The sequence below is a fragment of the Diorhabda sublineata genome, chromosome 1 (assembly GCF_026230105.1).
Source record: "Diorhabda sublineata isolate icDioSubl1.1 chromosome 1, icDioSubl1.1, whole genome shotgun sequence".
In the NCBI taxonomy this organism is placed as follows: Eukaryota; Metazoa; Arthropoda; class Insecta; order Coleoptera; family Chrysomelidae; genus Diorhabda; species Diorhabda sublineata.
Genome location: NC_079474.1, coordinates 35,937,784 through 35,950,041, shown reverse-complemented (window position 1 = coordinate 35,950,041; position 12,258 = coordinate 35,937,784). Strand labels below are relative to the sequence as shown.

The 12,258-nt window shown below is 29.0% G+C and overlaps 2 protein-coding genes across 3 annotated transcripts; one reads left to right on the top strand and one right to left on the bottom strand.

The window, feature by feature from the left end:
• Positions 1 to 23: 23 nt before the first annotated feature.
• Positions 24 to 7,286, bottom strand: LOC130446562 (GMP synthase [glutamine-hydrolyzing]). Of its 2 annotated transcripts, XM_056782901.1 has the most exons (10): positions 6,963 to 7,286; positions 6,400 to 6,701; positions 3,478 to 3,595; positions 3,000 to 3,280; positions 2,658 to 2,839; positions 1,831 to 2,155; positions 1,417 to 1,687; positions 936 to 1,242; positions 477 to 665; positions 24 to 195 (listed from the first exon to the last, which is right to left on the bottom strand). In XM_056782901.1, exons 2-10 carry the CDS (start codon positions 6,683 to 6,685, stop codon positions 94 to 96), a joined length of 2,061 nt encoding a protein of 686 aa, XP_056638879.1. In that variant the 5' UTR covers positions 6,686 to 6,701; positions 6,963 to 7,286; the 3' UTR covers positions 24 to 93. The 2 variants fall into 2 exon arrangements, with proteins under 2 accessions (XP_056638879.1, XP_056638888.1); XM_056782910.1 differs by having other exon boundaries at positions 6,400 to 6,972.
• Positions 7,287 to 8,766: 1,480 nt separating this feature from the next.
• On the top strand, positions 8,767 to 12,239 carry LOC130446586 (enoyl-[acyl-carrier-protein] reductase, mitochondrial-like). The gene is made up of 3 exons (XM_056782949.1): positions 8,767 to 9,934; positions 11,054 to 11,335; positions 11,426 to 12,239. The coding sequence occupies exons 1-3, from the start codon at positions 9,664 to 9,666 to the stop codon at positions 11,881 to 11,883; spliced, it is 1,011 nt and encodes a 336-aa protein (XP_056638927.1). The 5' UTR covers positions 8,767 to 9,663; the 3' UTR covers positions 11,884 to 12,239.
• Positions 12,240 to 12,258: the final 19 nt, after the last annotated feature.

Below are 12,258 nucleotides of genomic sequence, written 5' to 3'. Positions count from 1 at the left end.
TTACCTTGAACAATGAAACAAACTTTGATTAGATAAACAATTTGTCTTAACAAATTACATTAGTTCACAAATAATAATTACAATTAGTGAGTGTCATTCCCATTCAGTCGTTCCTGGTGGTTTCGGTGTTAAATCATATAGTACTCTAGAAATACCAGGTACTTGAACTACTTCCTGCACCATTTTTTGAACAACCTAAAAATACAAGTATGGTTTGAAACAACTGTATATGCAAAAAATAAAAATATATTACAATTGCATTAATGGGAGAAATTAATTTAAATTCCCAAGATATCGACAAATCTAGAAATACCAAAAGTGTGTTAAAGTAGAAAATAAATGGACCAAAATATGCTGGCCTGTTAATACTTTAAAATCTACAATGTTATGAAAACATTTCACTTGTAGTAAGTCTTAGCGTTATCAAATTTGGAAACCAAATTGCTTCTAACAATAATTCAAAACCGGATACTTACATCTACAGGTATTTGTTTTCCAGGTATAGCTGGTACACCTGTCATAAAATCTTGAGTGCAGAATGGACGTAAAACAATTGATCTCTGGCAAGAAGGAATCCTCAATGCCTGATCTCTATCAAAATGTAGAGGTATTAGTACAACTGGCATTTGACTAATTGACTCAGCATGGCCACTATTGTGCAATATCTGGAAATGGAATTAATTATATGCTCAAGCTTAATTAAAATATGTATGTGGAAGTATATGCACTAGGACAGAGGAACAATAGAAGGGTCAACCTGATATAGTTTTGATCATAGATGATATAATAAATAAAAAATATTTTCAATTAATAATAAAAAACTATTTTGTAGGGAAATTACACAGAAAAATCTAAGAAGTATGATTTCAAAGACTTGAAGAATCCAGAAATAATAAAAATGTATGATCAATACAAAAAGACAAAGATATACTCACTGAAGTTGCTATATCATCACATTGTCTTAAAGTACTTAAAACGTTACTATTGAGATAAGTGGTTGTAACATCGGGTATTGGTTCCTTCACATTACCTCCAAATATATAACACACCCTATTTACATTTCGACATATTCTTGGTATAAGGCAGGACAAAAACGAGAGATCTTCCCAATCGGGTTCTTTATCAGCAGATATTCCAACAACGTAGTTATAAGAGCGACAATCACCTTGTACACCAACACTACGAATAGGAAGCAGTGTAGCTGTCAATTTCTGCTTACTTGAAATTTGTCTTAAATTATTCCTGCAAATTGTCAATTTATTATTAACTGAGTATATATAGGAAGCGAAATGGTTTTGTATTGGTTAGGTAAAATTATAGGTTTGCATACTCCTGAAAATGTATTGTTTTGACATAATATATAGAAGTTAGAATTAAAGCTTACGCATTTTATTGACATAGGAAAATGTTACTTACCTTTCTTCATCGCTGATAAAACCTTCTACTCTATTTAATAGTGCGTGTTTCTTTTGTAACATTTGATGAAATTCTACTATAATTTTTACTAATACTTGAGTTTCTGAAAAATCATTTTCCACATATGGTTCTTCAGCACACAAAACTCTAATAGCCAGACCGGGACCAGGAAAAGGATGTCTCATTACAATTTCAGGTGGTAAACCCAAATCTCTTCCAATAGCTCGAACTTCATCTTTGTGAAAGTCTTTGAGTGGCTCAACAACCCTACCTAAAAATGATAATTCTAATTGAACTACCCAAAACATTGTACTATTTTAATTATGAAACATGAAAAGGAGTTTGGATGTTGAAATAATATAACAAAAATTTAAAAACATACATGATAAAAAAATGTTGCTGTAAAAAATATACCTTCATTCCTCAGTTTCCTGATAAGTTCAGAGTCGTTGTGATGTGTCTTGATAGTATCGGCACTAGATGAAACTAATTTAGAGGCAGATTCTATCAAATCTGGTCTTAAAGTTCCTTGAGCTAAAAATACCTCTTCTGTTTTAAGATTCAAATCAGCTACAATTTCATCTGCTATCTTAACAAATATGTCTCCAATAATTTTACGTTTTTCTTCAGGATTCGTTGTATTACACAACATTTTTGTTACCATAGTTCTACTACTTTCCTGTTTATCTACCGGAACTATCGTTGTACCTTCCATGAAATTTGAGGCGGCTCTAATTACCTTTCAGAAAATAATTGATAATTATTATGATTTATAGTAACTAGGTCAATAATTTCCTATATTGCTAATAAAAACATATCAGGTTGGATAATATTTCTCAAGAATCTGCTATGTACAACCTTTTTGCCCAAAATATAACTTATATATTATATAATATAACATTAACAATTGGGAAATTCTTCAGGGAGGCTGACTCAACCAACCATATAAGAAACCTCGTTTCTTTTCTGTATTTAGTTTATTGATGTATATTTCTAAAGATCGAACTAAGACTAGTTACATACTCTTATCTTTTTGACTACCCTGACTTAGTGAGATCCCCTCCTATATCTAAAGGTAGGGGATGCAATCCCCAATTGTTATATAACTGATAATAATAAAATATCACTTTTATATATTTTATGTTTTCCTTTTTCATGATGATAAAATAACAAAACAATTGTATTAATAAATATAATTTTTATAAATATAAAAAATATTACATTAATTTTCTTTCACTCACCTTCACATCTAATCCTATCTTTAAAAGGGAATTATGTACTTTAGAACTCTCATTTTTACGCATAAAGCCATTATCTATGTGTATAGCTATAATTTGATTAGGATTTAGAGCCTTGTGCAAAAGGGCAGCACAAACTGTACTATCTACTCCTCCACTAAGTAACAGAAGTACTTTGTTGTTACCTACAACATACAATCAAATGTTATATAATTAGTTATCTTTGAATTTTAAATTAAGAGAATCCAATTTTATAACTTCTATATTACATATAGATATTTCCATAATTTTAAAATATTTGGATGGAAAGAAACTTTTTAATGGAACTGTCTTAAATACACATACCTACAGTTTTCTTAATGTACTTTATGCATTCTACTTCTCGCCCCTCCATGGTGTAATTGCCTGTAAGGCCAGCAATATCGAATAAGAAATTTTTTAACATAGTTTTACCATGGGTTGTTAAATCTACTTCGGGATGAAATTGGACGCCATACAATTGTAATTTTTCATTGAAGATACCGGCACAAAATGAGGAACTCTGTGCTACTGACTTGAAATTATCCGCTATCTTATCTATTGAGTCCCCATGAGTAAGTAGTACAGGCTGCATTTTGTCAAGACCTCTGGATAAATGCATTAATTGAGAAATAGAAAGTTGATACATACAAGAGTTTTACTTCTTTTTGAATGGGATAGCAAATATAATACACAGGAACAATAATTGAAATCTCTATCCTTTTTATTATGACTATTCTTAAGAAAATATATTTAAATTTCTTAAAGAAACTTAAAGATAATACTTATAATACCTAATACTCACTTAAATAGTAAGCAATTGGTATTCACTTCAATTGTATAGACACCATCTTCTCTAGTTTCTTTTCTGATAACAGTTCCACCAAATTCTTTATTCATCATCTGCATTCCATAACAAATACCTAAAATCGATTAATTCTAAAGCAAATATAAGCTATAATCTTTGCATATATGTAACTCTTACAGAGAAACATAGTGATTTAAAAATAATTAATTGGATATGGATAAGTGCAAAAATAAACCCAATACATACATATTATCAAAATAATATAGTTTAGACAGAAAAACCTGAACTTTAAGCACGAAAATTGAGTAAAAACTAGGCACACAGTATTTTAATAAACATACCGACCCATAAAAATTATTATAGAAACCAAAGCAACTTTTTAAATACCTAGAAAATGGGTTCAAACTTGACACAATTGTGCTTGAGTCTATTTTGAGAGATTTGATATTTGTATACTAAGTTTAAAATTTATCACACTGTTTGTTTTATTATTGGAATTTTAGCTACATTCAAACCAAGAAGTGCCTAAATATAAAGTTTGTAACGAGGTTTGTGTAACAAAACATTTCAATTAATCTTCTTCAAAGTACTGCCCTTATCTAGCAAAATTGAATCCATGAATTGTATTTCTGTAAGACTTTTTTGAGAATGGTTTTTATATGCTCTGCCATGCCCTCTTAATGTCAAAAATTGTGTCAAAACGTTTTCCTTTTAGCAAATTTTTAATTATTTGGAAGAATCGCATGATACTAAACCTGGTAAATTAGGTGAATGTGCATATACAGATTTGTAGAGACTAAAAATTCAAAATTCGCGAATAAAAAGAAAATTGAGGTACAAAGCATTATTATGATTAAGGCAAAAGCCATTGGTTCCATTTTTTAGATGCATTTTTTAGCGCAAGGTTTTAGCAAACATCTCAGTAGCCCAATCGACAGTTTGAATGAAAAATTTGTTCCCTTTTTGTACATTTTCATCATTTTTGTGCTTTTGTGGCAACTTCATGTTAGTACGTTGTTCAACATTCATATTTTACAAGGAGTACTTCAAATTTAATAAGCTGGAACAGATTCAAACTTATCCATCTTGTTATAATACATGAAAGTATGACAAGTTAAAATAGATGCAGGGTAAGTAAGGGTTGCTATAAAAATTCATTAACCACATTTTTCAATCACATCTTGCAAATAAGGTGAATCAAAATTACAAAGAAGTGATTAAAAGTTAACTAGATTGCTAAAATCATATCTACTTAATCAAGTTTGTTTGAGATGTATACTTCTATATAATAAAATTAATCAATAATTGGTTGCATTAGTTATGCATGATATATTAGTATAGTTTTTCAAGCTCTACTTCTTGTATTCAAATACAGCTACTGAAAAGATAAATACAATAATTAAGTATTATAGATTATAATGTTTTTTGGGAAAAGGTCAAATTTTTAGTAAATAGAGATTTTGTGCTATAAATATTACTGAGACAAGAAAATATATATTTTGATAATTTTGTAGAACAAAAATGTAGGAATAATTCCACACATTACCATTTGTCAAGTAACTATTTAGCCAATTAGTTTCATTTTTTCTTTCAATATTATTTGCAATCACAATCGTCAATAATCACCATGTTTTGCAATTATAAACATTAAAATTGTGTAAATCAATTATTTTCGAATGAATCTCAAGGTTATCTCTTAGAAATTTTCAAAACCAAATGAATTATTTATTCAACAACATATACCATTTTTGATTGTTTCTCCCATATTTCCTCTGTAATTTGTATAATAATATATTAAAAATATGTTTTTAAATATCTCACAGAGTAAAAATATATATTTTTATTAAAAAGATATATATTTTATTATACCCTTATGATAAATATTTTGTATCAGTTATTTAATGCCAATTTTCGAAGAGGTTACAAAAGCATTGTCTTCTAGCATTTCTTGAATTGATCTGAAATTTTTATTTCAAGATTCATTTATCATATTAAATTAATTTTAGTATAAATAAATAATAAGCCTCCAAAGGAAACATTATCTATATTACTGAAGATAATATTATGAGAATTGATCACTGAAGGTAACATTCATTATATACTACCTTCTATTATTATTGGCATTTTCAAATGTAAACAATGATAAATAAATACTTTAAGATCTCTATTATCACACAGAGCAAGTAAAAGTGAAAATTATATTAAAACTAATAATAGAAAGGGCTTATCAATCCTAGTTGCTTGGGTAATCCCTTTGCAGCCCCATTGGTCACTTTTACCCTAGCCCATTGAGGCTGTCTAGAATAAGAGAATCCTGTGGGAGTTTCTAGCTTGAAAGCAAAACTCCTAGGAATTTCCTTTATAAGCTAATATTGACAATTATATAGGATGAGTCATGAAATTTCCTTCTCTTTTTCACAGAACCTGCAGTCCAGATCAGCAGATATGTGATTACTGACTATTGTATGCCTTTGCTTCTCTTTTGCTTATATGCAGTATTTCCTTCACTGAATCTGTTTCACATATGAAACTTTTGGCTTGTCTGCAACCACATGATTGGATCCATTTACATTAAAATATATAATCAAATGAGGAAATTAATATGAAATGCATACAATATAAAAAAATGTTAATTTTGAATAGAGACATATATGAATCTATTTTGCAATACCAACAACATAAATCTATGAAAAAGTTGTAATACAAAGAGAAAATTTTATTTCAATTACATTGCACAATTAGAGTGGCTTTGTTTTACCAAAAAACAAATAATTTATTAAATAAATGCGCTTGAAAATAATTGAATATTCTCACAATTCTAATTCAATAGGACTATATTAAATCAAAATAGAGATAAACACTAGAAACTTGTATACAGACAAAGAAAAGAAGGAGGATCAGATTATTTAATATTCTTACCCAATACAGGTAAACCTATTCTGAATATATCTGCATCATATCTAGGAGCGTCTTCGGCGTATACAGAATTCGGGCCACCAGAAATAATGATTGCTTTGTAACCAGATTCTTTGATGTTGAAAGCTGGTGTATCCAGTGGAATTATCTGAGATTCCACACATAATTCTCTCACTTTTCTATCAATAACTTTTCCATACTGTGCTCCTGCATCTAAAATGCACACTTTCTCTGAGTTTGCTGCTCCATTCACATTGACATAATGACCTTCTGGGTTTAAATTGTGCATAGCTATTAATTACAGCCTAAAAACCAAAATTAATCATAACCACAATCACCGTTATCCACGAATTACTACGTTAACCAGTATTAGTGAAGAATTCAACTATGTTTAAGTAAATTACTCTATTATATATACATTGTGTATATATATTTTAAAATAATTATTGGCACGTGTTAAACAACAAAGATGACGTCTATTACTTGACATTTTATACTTTTTAAACACAAATAGAAATATTATCTTCACGTTTTGACTGTAATGTTAATTGGCAATTATACCGTACCTTTAATACTAACAAATTTAACTACTCCTGTTCATTAAATCTTATTTTTGGAGATAGGAAGAAAATTGCCTGAAGCGTCAAATGTCAATGTCAAATTTGTATTCATAGAAAATTTAGCGACCCCTCTTCTATTTTATATTAAGAATTAAAAGTTCAGAATTGTTAAAAGTAAATCACATTCTAACAGTTTATCATCGAAATTCAATCTTCAATTATAACTGTCTACTATTTCTTAAGGATAATGTGATTTCGTTAACTATCCTGTCTTATCCTGGTTTGTTTGATATGAACAAGTTTGATCGTTAAGCTGTCAAAACTTACCTACCAACAAACAGATTTATTACATCAGAGTTTCAAAATGATTGCGCCATGGTTAACTTTTTTATTGTCCATTTGTCAGAAAATGTTATTTACCTCAATGAGAACCAACTAACAAGTTGATAAACCAAAATTTATAAATAGGTTGAAATAAGACCGGGCATGGAGATTTGAATTCTGCGAGTGAGACAACACAAATATATTGTTGTGAAATATTCTTATATTTTTTTGATGTTTGGGATAGAGCCAATTTTTCATTTATTCTTACTGAAAAAAAGAGAAGAACGGCTATGGATCCATCTTGACAGAGAATTGTATCATAGTACATCAATTATAAAGTATAAGAAAAGTTGGAGAATAGATCAGTCAAGATATTCATGTTCCAATGTCACTCATGAATATTTTTTCTATTGGGGTACCTGAAGGAGAAGCTACTGACACACTGTTTACATTACCACAACACTGACAATTACACTATTTGACGCGAGTTTCGATAACCAAGCTATCGTCTTCAGAAGCTGAGGTTTAGTCTCTGAAGACGAAAACAATTTGTCAGTATGAATATCACCAAGAATTCCAGAATTTCCAATTTAGTTAAGAAGAATGTGTATGCGTAAAGACATTAAAAATATAAGTGAGAAAATGATATAAATGAAAGTTGTGTTGTACTTGTATGAATCTTTTTAAAACAATTTCAATGAATAAAGAAAAAATAAAATATACGAAGATGAAAGGGGGACAAGTAGAAATTTAACGATTCGATGATTGATGGTTTTAAAAGGTTTTTGTTATTTCTTTATGTTTAATATGTAAACTCACAGTTTCGTAGTATTGTTTACTATTGATTTGATTGATTGAGTTTTATCGAAAATAAATTTTTTTTACAGTTTGATAAAAGAAGTTGTCGATATGATTCGGACATTTCTAACTCTGGATATATCCCTATCTAATAGGGTACTTGCATACTATAAAATATTAGAATAAATTAAATTTGAATCTTACTTATATTAAAATGATCCTGGCAACAAAAATAATTACATTTCGCAGAATCGTTAAAACGACCAATATTTTCAAACCGTTTTTGTTGTATATTCAAATTTCTTGGCATCATAAAAAAACTTTAACAGGTGTTTTAGACGTGGTATTTTTACGTCCTGGCACAAAACACGATTTATATATTATTTTTCAGATTAATCAAAGTTTAATAATAACGCTTATTTTAGAATAACCGAGAGAATAACTGTCGTTTTTATTTTGTATCATATGTTCAGTGTTTATTTTATACCTGTGACGTCACGCAATTTGGCAGCATTACTGAAATATTTAAACTACCTAAAATTTTTTGAATTATCAATAATATTTTTCTCTATAAATATTGATTAAAGAATCTAAAAAAAATTATATTGAAACTATTTTTTTCTCAAACCATGCCCTATTACGGGTTAAACACCTGTCAAAAGTAAATTTGATAATTTTGGAACGTAGCATGAAAGTTTCTCAGTGTAAATGCCCATTGTTATAATTTTGGATCTAATAGTATGAGTGTAAGCCGTATATACTTAATCTAAAGTTTGGTTTATGCAGCCAAAACATTAAACTAAGCATCCTTGTTGATAATTTTTTGATTTAGGCAGTAAATTGAGGATAATTATAAATTACTGGTTAACCTATACGTCTTTTTTATCATTTAAATGTGGAAAGCTTTTACCCATTTTTCTGATATCAGTTTTAAAAATAAAACACCACGGCGGAAATCGGTGCAATTACGTGAATAATATTTCCATAACCAAAGAAAAAGGATGTTATAAACAAAACAATACCACAAATACAGACTGACCTAACGTATTCTGTGCACATAACCTCACAAAATTAAGGAATTAAACTAAGAAATTAAAGTTAGAGAACTCTTGGTTTAATTTTAATTCACTCTTAATTTTCTGCATGAACTACAAGTATCATTTCAGTGTCTTCCAACTAGTAATGGTAATTTTTATTATAGCGGCATAAACCAAGCTTAACAATTACATTAATATCCAAAGTCAAGAGTCCAAATCACTTATGGGGTCAAGGATCAAGTTAAATATGATAACTAAAAAATTGTATAGATAGGATGGTTTTATTCGGTATACAAAGTATTAAGTTGGGTTACCTTTATCAATTTATCAATAGAGCAGATGTAAATATTTTTTGAATACAATTAAAATAGGGGTTCAGTGGTTATGTTCTATTCCATTTTTCAAATAATATATTTAAATTAGATCTTGATGTAAATTGTTAAATTAGATCTTGATGTAAATTGAAATAGTAAATTTATGTATATATAGTTCGTAATAAAAATTTAATATTATATGTAACAGTGTAAAACATTAATATTGACTACAAAATGCCTTTAAAATTAACTTTTGATACAAACGGAGATCCAGCTAAAGTTCTCTATATTACTGCGTATGATATGCCGATACCATCAGAAAAAGAGGTACTAATACAAACAATTGCAGCACCAGTGAATCCTGTAGATATAAATGTTGTACAAGGAAAATACATATTTAACTTTGAGCAAGTTGGGTTTGAAGGAGTAGGAAGAGTCATTAAAACTGGTAAAGGAGTTAAGAATTTTAAAATTGGTCATCATGTCGTGCCTACAGTATATGCAGGTATAGAGTATTTTTTTCTTTTTTCCCAATCCTTCATACCAGTTATTTTATAGTACATGTATAATTTTCTTGAGATCTCTTGCTAACTTATATATTGTCTAATTGTGATAGTTTTTATAACCTCGATTTTTATGATTTCCAGTGTCATTGTTTTCGTTTGTTCCATTATTTCTGTGTGTCTTACCTGGTTTTGATGCTTTTATAGCTTTGTTTTAATCTCTTAATTTTTGTTCCCTGTTTTTTATATGTTTTGGATTCTTCACAGCTTCTATCAAGCAATTGAATAGTTGAGTATTACTAGAATTATAATATGTTCCCCTTCTCATCTTCATTAGTAAGACTAATTGTTTTAAAACAGTCGTTATTTACTATATAGTTAAAAAAATTAGTTAAGTACATACATAATAAAAGATTATTGATTCTATACGCTTCAATTCAGTGTTTCCCAACCTTTTTTGTACCATGCCCAACTTTAGTATTCCTAAAATTTTTATGCCCCTCTATGTAACACACATAATAAAATGAATTGTTTATTAAACAAACTTAAATTAAAATATGTTTTAGGAAGAAATCACTAGGTAATTGTTAAGGAAGTATAATAATTAGAAAGTAAATATTCAAAACATAGAATGAAAAACTGTAATTCAAATTCCAAATAATTTGAATAGGAATTTCTCTATATTTATTATTTTAATTTACTGAGATCCTCATGCTTTCTGCATCGAGATGATATATTAAGTTCCAATCTGGTTAGCTTCAGTCTCAAGTCTTCACGTTATGTTATATTTCTTTTTTTACCAGTAAATCATTTACAGCACTTAATCCACTTTCAGCTAAATATGAAGATGCAAACGGTAGTAATAGTTTTATTGATTTTGTTGAATTTGTGTATTTGATTTCTGTTTCCTCACAAAGCCATACCATCTCTCCTTTTATATCGAATAAAGTTTCAACTGACACATCATTTTGTAATTCTTCGAGTTCTTGATGCAAATCCACATTTAAGCTCGTGTCGACATTTTCGAATTGCTCCCTTGTGCGGCGTGGGCCCCACTGGTCTAGTTAGTTGCATCTTTATTAATTTGACCTATCTGCTTTTAAATCTTAATTCCATTTTAGGTACATGGCGTACTCATTTCACATTACATGAAGACAATTTGTTGCGAATCCCAAAAGATATGGACATTGCATTGGCAGCTACTTTCTATGTAAATCCTGTAACTGTATATGCAATGTTGAAGGACTTTATAAAACTAGAACCTGGAGACACAGTTATTCAAAATGGTGCTAATTCTGCTTGTGGAGTGATTGTTATTCAAATGTGTAAAACTTGGGGTATAAACACGGTGAATGTTGTTAGGGACAGACCAAACATAAACGAGTTGAAACAATTTTTGAAAGGTATGTTGAATTTATATGGTATATACAATTATTGTAACATTCTCAATCAATGCATTGTATGCAAAGGAGGTACTATTTTTTTATTTTTAGACTTGGGTGCTACTTATGTGCTTACAGAAAAAGAAATCAAAGAAACTAATATATTCAAGACAGGACAACTGGATATGCCTTCCCTAGGTTTGAATTGTATTGGAGGAGATTTGGCTAACAACATTCTACGACATTTGAAAGATGAAGGAGTGTTAGTGACTTATGGAGGTATGTCTTTGGAGCCTATTAAAGTATCAACAACACCATTAGTTTTCAAAAACATCAAAATAGAAGGTTTTAATGTGACCAGATGGGTTAATAAAGAACGGAATGTTGTTAAGCTTCCTGCCATATATAAAGATATAATTGACATGATTATGAATGGTGACTTGAAAGCTCCTCCACATGTGTTTGTAAACTTTATGGATTATAAAAAAGCTTTAAGCAGTGTATTAACAAAAAATGGGATGGTGGGAAGTAAATATATTTTAGATTTTCGTACTCCACCAAAAATGTAAGAAGCTATAAATACTGAATGATTTTATTTTTTGGAAATACATAATTTTGTTTTTATAAATTTGTTTCAAATATACCATTTATTCATACCTTTAACTGGAAGTGATTAATATAAGTAAAATTATATTGGAAGGAAGAATTTGTCAAAACACCTTAATTTCTTGAATATAACATGTCAGATGTATGGTCATGACACATTCTTATTTAAGAAAGTGGCTTTGTTAAGGAATTTGAATCTATTACTCAAAATTAGATTAAAGAAATCCGAAATTCATGAAAATTAATTTTTTTTTCTATTTCTTTCGTTCTTCTTTCAACATAATTTAGATCATTTAATAACTCAAAAGAAGTCTCCATAACAACCCAATTTATTTGAC

Bases quoted from the DNA above. Each gene is read 5' to 3' on its own strand.
- LOC130446562 (XM_056782901.1), bottom strand. From the start codon at position 6,685: ATGCACAATTTAAACCCAGAAGGTCATTATGTCAATGTGAATGGAGCA. The intron at 2,840-2,999 runs GTATGTGTATTT...TGTATGTTGTAG, and splicing joins GTACATTAAGAAAACTGTAG to GTAACAACAAAGTACTTCTG. The intron at 1,688-1,830 runs GTATATTTTTTA...TATCATTTTTAG, and splicing joins CAGGAAACTGAGGAATGAAG to GTAGGGTTGTTGAGCCACTC.
- LOC130446586 (XM_056782949.1), top strand. From the start codon at position 9,664: ATGCCTTTAAAATTAACTTTTGATACAAACGGAGATCCAGCTAAAGTT. The intron at 9,935-11,053 runs GTATAGAGTATT...ATTCCATTTTAG, and splicing joins CGTGCCTACAGTATATGCAG to GTACATGGCGTACTCATTTC. The intron at 11,336-11,425 runs GTATGTTGAATT...TTTTATTTTTAG, and splicing joins GTTGAAACAATTTTTGAAAG to ACTTGGGTGCTACTTATGTG.